Source organism: Daucus carota, chromosome 1, assembly GCF_001625215.2.
Source record: "Daucus carota subsp. sativus chromosome 1, DH1 v3.0, whole genome shotgun sequence".
NCBI lineage: Eukaryota > Viridiplantae > Streptophyta > Magnoliopsida > Apiales > Apiaceae > Daucus > Daucus carota.
Window position 1 is genome coordinate 50,885,292 of NC_030381.2, and position 6,029 is coordinate 50,891,320.

Here is a 6,029-nt window from a genome sequence, read left to right on the forward strand (position 1 = left end):
CAGTGACGGTGAAAGTTAAAAATCTAAAGTAAATACACATGTCTTAGTTACCCTCTTGTTATAAATGTATAAATCTAAAGTAAATACACGTGTCTTAGTTACCCTCTTGTTATAAATGTATTTTATAAAGGGATTTGCACGCGTAAAGGATCCTCTTGTTTGTTATAAGTGTATTTTATAAAGAGATTTACACGTGTAAAGAATGTGGTAAATATCAAAAATCCGACACAAATCACACAGAGACCAGATAAGAATACGAGAGAAAATAGCAGGATAGATCACCGAAATGGAGAAAAAGGTTACAATAATATGCTTAATAGCAGGATTTTTAGGATGTCTAGCCGCTGCTTTGGGCTTTGCAGCTGAGGCTAAAAGAGTTAAGGTAAATTGTTGATTTTTCATTTAATTCTCTTTTGTTGCTCGACTATTTTTTCACTAGTACATACTTGTATATTGATTATCCACCTTTAGGTACATGTATTTGAGGTGTCCTCTGGTATTTATGTACAAAATTAAGTGCATGTTGTTTCTAAATTTCTTATTGATCTCTAAAATTTATTTGAATTAAAGATTTGCTGATTAAATTCTGTCACATCCCTCAATTGAACTGGTATTAGCATGGGCTGGGGAAAAGGTCTCTGGTGTCTTTTATGTTTTACCAAAACCTGTTTGTAAATCCATTCACCTGGAAATGTATGGTTCTTTACTGTAAGTACATATTAAACATTGTACATTCTGTTGATAGTTGACAACATGTTTATTGATGAATAACATGGCAGACAACTCAGATAAATGACATGGCTACATCTCAATGTAAATTTCCGAGTAGTCCAGCTATGCCTATGGGATTGACAGCAGCGGTGGCGCTTATAATTGCTCAGACTCTAATCAATATTACAACTGGATGTCTGTGTTGCCACAGTGAACAATTTCGGTTTAACTCTAGACTGATAGCGGCTGTATTTTGTTCTTCAATGTCGTGGTAATCATGCATATCTTCTTTAGCTTGGAGGATATTCCATTTCTGCTTGTTTATTACACTGTAACTTAATTGATATGTTACTATGTTAGCCTTTCTTTAGGATAGCAGAATCATTTTTCTGTTAAAATACTAGTTTAGTGGTAAAGATACAACTCTTAAGGGATACAGATATAGATATATCTACAGGCATCTGTACAGTTAGATAGACTATTATGCATATAAAAGGGGATGATACTCATGGTTGGGACTGAGACCTCTTAGAAAGATGGGTATTGTTTTGGGCAACCGTTGGGACGTAGAAGCCTGGTGAAGATATTATGTCAAGCTTAGAGACATGTAATTCAGTTGCCTCTTAGTATATTAGATTATTCGTTGTAGCACTTCGAATACTAATGTCTGAGAAATGTAAAAATAGGAGGCTGAGAAATAAGAACAAAGTGAAGATATGTACATGAAATAGGTAAACTACCAATGCAGTTACTCTTAGCTTTGATCATAGCATTCGAAGATGTTAATTTGGTACTTTTTCTTAGAAAAGTTAACTTGATGCTTAAAAAGGAAACTTGCTACAAATTGATTCATCTGTTTTTTCCACTTTCAAGGCAAAATGGAAGCTGTACAACGTTTTCCTGAAGTCAAATGGTACTGATTCGATCTATAGTGTAAAACCCTCTGATAATTAAACATATATAAGTCTTCAAAACTTTCATATATAAATTGTAACAAACAAATGCACGCATAAAACCTACATCACTTATATGATATGAAAAGATGTCCTAAGATATTCAAGCAAGTCTGTTGATCAAATTCAGTATCTTGAGTGATAACAATCATTTAAGCTGGAACAGTAGAACACTTTACTTCTTCTGTTCCTTCTAAGCCTCTGCAGCTGAATTTAATCTAGCACCAAGATGACTCCTATACCTTTGTACGTTCTGTATAAATTTGGAATAGGCGTTGAATGACTCCATCTCCTCCGTAACCTGGAAAAGCTCATGAAAACTAGGCATGTATGATCTTGTGACTTGAACCACCAGCCCAGAACATATGATTTATTGTTAGATTTAACCTGTAATCTTTAGTCCTGCCGCTCTCTTTAGTTATTTTTTAATATTTATATTTATGCAATTAACTTTGCCCAAAAAGGTGTCTGAATTTTGTATGTGAAACATATTGCAGGTTCACATTTTCAGCCGCTTTCCTTTTGTTTCTAATTGGCGCAGCACTCAATTATAAACATGGTGAAGAGTCCTTATACTATGGAGACTATTCTTGCTATGTTGTAAAGAGAGGAGTATTCGCGATAGCTGCCGTATTGTCCCTTGTAACTGTTGCTCTTGGAATCCTTTCATATATAAAGGCGGAAAGAGCAAAGAACATGTTTGATAGTTGGACTCCACCTGCTGCCCCTGGACAACCTGGCATTTCCATGGGACAAGTCCAGCTTCCTCAACAATCTGGCACTGCCATGGGACAAGCTCAGATTCCTCAACAGAGGTCACAGAGTGCGGTAGATGTTTATGAGAACACCTATTCGAGGGAACAAATAGTTTGATATCTTTTTTACTCTAGGGTGATGCAACCTGTCACTTTTTATCAGTTCTAGACGATTCCAATCGAATTTGTAATGATGCAAAATTTTAACTTTTCTTAATGTAATGATGCAAAAAGTTTCTCTTCATATTCATTCTACGCTTATTATTTTCTGTGCAGCGCAAGTCAATTTATGAGAGTTTGTTGTAGTTAATTGTATAATCAGGAGACCATCTCATTTGCTTCAGATATCTGGACCTCATTTTCCATTTCTTACGAGAATAAGACTGGTCTTGTTGATCAAGATTGTTAAATTGTTTCACTCGAATTAAGTAAAACTGTAAAAATGAACTTTTTAATTCATTCAAACGATTTGGGTTAAATTCATGCTATTGATGTCCATGAATTATCATTCATTACACCAAAAACAAAAGCTTATGGTCATGATGGAAAGTTAAAAGAAAATTTGAGTCATTGCCACAATGGTTAGAAGTGTCTGATCATAAACAGAAACAGCTTCACATCACTGGATGCTGTGATTCAAATGAGTAAATGGCTCTGGGGATGCTCTAAGTGCAGGTTTCTCCATTGCAGGAGTTCCAGAAACATTCCAAAACCTAAGAGTTTCATCTCCTGTGCAGATGAAACAGTACATCCATCCGGGCCCTGCAAGCACAGGTGAGGGCGTTCCAAAATTTGATGGCCTATTACTCCCACACGGTCCAGATGCAAGTGAATCTGCCTAAAATGATAACGAAACTAGAGCTTCGACAGCAGCTTACGATCCTAGAGCCTGTGAAGGCACTGTGTTGGAGAATTTGGAGACGCAAAGTAATTCTGTACTTGGGCTTTACTGCATCAACTCAGCTCCTCCATTTTCAAAACTAGTTCTTTTTGGTACCTTTTCAGATATAGGTGGAGTGATCACAGATGTTGACGATATAAAGAACCAGGGTCAATCTAACTTCAATTGACAGCAGGGTAATCACCCCATCTATATCGTCAAACACTTCATATATAGAAACATATATGTTCTGTTGCAATGTCACAATCACTGACATTCTTCTTCACAGTTGCCGCCATACTGGCTCGTGTCTTGCCTGCAAAGTGCGAAGGTTATCTCAACAAGTGGAAACAAATATTATTGTGCCACGGGTGGACGCAATTTCATTACTCCTGATAGCAGGTAACTACACTCACCAAATATTTGCCATTTCTAAAAAGGAAACTTGCGCTAACTATATCATCAAAAATTATGGCCCAGGCTCAGCATCATGGACCATACTGGACAACCAAATTCACCATCCAGCACCCGGAACTTAAGCAGCTGACTACTTCATACTTTCAAATCATGGCTATTCAGGGCACATACTCATGTCAGGTTAATGGAGCCTGGACCTTCCCAACGGCTTTAGAGGTCATAGAAGGAGTCAACACTTTTTAATAATCTTGAACCAAATGAATAATCTGATCATGCTTTTCTGATTCACTAAATTAAAATTTCGGGAAAAAATATGTAGACTTCTACAGAAAACAATGAAAAACAAGCTTGCACCTTGATCCTCTGAGAGATACTTAAAGCCCAACATAGTCCTAGAAATAAACCTATTGCCACACGGACCTATATCCTTTAGGTTTATTGCAGGAGGAGGAATCAGTCATTCAATTGTAGCTAAAGCTGTTGAACTACTTTGCCCAACTAAGAATTTTGATTCTTTTAACAAGAATATCAATTTAAAAAACTAAATTTATATATTGAAATGCCCACAACAGAGATACTGAAAGTCTGTAAAAATGTATAACCCTGAGGGTTTAAGATTAGCATCTCGAAAAACACCCGGAATTTTCTGTTGTTTATCTTCTGGGGGGCACAGACATACTTCAGGAGGTTTTACTCTCTTTATTTGGCATCCACAGTTTTCTGATATTTCTGCTCTAATCACTAGAGTACTATTTTAAATCAACATTGTTTGTTGTGTTATGGTATTCTCTTTCTTTCCCTCAGCACTCTGCAGTAACTGTGAATTATTCTCTCACACAGGGGGAGAACATTCGAAGCTACGAAATTAATACAGTAGCTAATAAAAGATATAAATTTGCTCGAGTTGCTGCAGAATTTGAAAAAGCAAGAAAAGGAAATATTTGTTACTTTCAAATGCGAGCTGTAGCGGAATCGATATGGAAAAGAGGAAAAGTGATTTTAGAATATAGATGTGTGACATCCATAATCGACAAGGAAAAGTGATTTTAGAGGATGGACTATAAAACTAATTACTTAATATAACAAGGATTATATCATCCCACGTAAATTTAATTGACATTTTTAACAAATTCTGAAACCATTTACGAGTCCTGCTTGGGCTGAAATGACTGTAAGAGTCAGCAGTGAGAGGCATAAATCAACCTCAATGAGATGAAAAATGATCAAATGGCTGATAATGCAACCAATATTTAAGTGGCAGGACGTCTTTATAGCCTCATTACAGAATTCCTAAAACAAAACTTTACTACCATTACTCTCTCATAAATCTATTCAAGATAATACACAAACTTTACTACCATTGCTCTCTCTCTCACCTTCTCTCTGAAATTTGTTCAAGAAACTACACAAACAGAAATAAAAACACAAAAATTCATACTCCTTTCCTCTAAAGCCTCCATTTTGTCATGCGGGTTCACTTTTATTCCCTCTCAATCTCGAACCACACACACAACACACAGTATGCATGCCCATGAATTATGATTATATGTATAGCTTATAAGCAATAAAGGGTGTCTTCTCTTGTTTGGATGTTAAATGAAGGAAGGAGGGGATGGTATTCTTGTTTCAAGGCTTTAATTTGCGGAGGAAAAGAGACTTTTTGTGTTGAAAAGTAACTTGGTCTCTAAAATTAAATACCCATGTTATTATTTCTGTTCTTGTTAGCTTCTTTTTCCATATTTTTGGGCAGAAAGAAACAGATTATAAGTAGTTTGGCCTGAAATTGTAGGTTATTGATTTGGTTGCTCTTTGGATATGGAGTTGATCCATCTCAAGCACTGAGGTGGATGACAACGGATCATCCCATAAATGTAAGTTTAATTTTATTTCTGACTATACCTTGTATGTAGTTGAATCTACTATTAACATAAATCATCTATACATTACTTCTTTCATCCAAAATGATCTTCATGTCTGCTATTACATGCATTTAAAAGACTTAAGAGCTGTGCAATTATTTTCATTTTAAAATTTTGGTATGGAGGATAGTGTTTGTGTGAAGTTTCATGTAGCAGTTGTTAGCAGTAATAATCCTAAGAGTGATGTTAGGTGGACAAAATTGTGTACAGAATTTTTCTACAACATAATTAATTGATCAACATAATCAATTGATTTGGTGGGTTTAATTTAAGTTGTTGATGTAATACAAGGAGTCATTCCCGTCATTCCCATTAAACTCACTTCATATCATCATGTACAAATTTTTGTACACAATTATGTACACCAAACATGAGAACACTGCAAACATAAAAT

General features: G+C 35.6%; 1 protein-coding gene across 1 annotated transcript; it reads left to right on the forward strand.

The window, feature by feature from the left end:
• The first annotated feature begins 450 nt into the window (after positions 1 to 450).
• LOC108224271 (protein VASCULATURE COMPLEXITY AND CONNECTIVITY-like) lies at positions 451 to 2,677 on the forward strand. Its single transcript, XM_017398797.2, has 2 exons — positions 451 to 982; positions 2,162 to 2,677. Exons 1-2 carry the CDS (start codon positions 798 to 800, stop codon positions 2,535 to 2,537), a joined length of 561 nt encoding a protein of 186 aa, XP_017254286.2. The 5' UTR covers positions 451 to 797; the 3' UTR covers positions 2,538 to 2,677.
• The last annotated feature ends 3,352 nt before the right edge of the window (positions 2,678 to 6,029 follow it).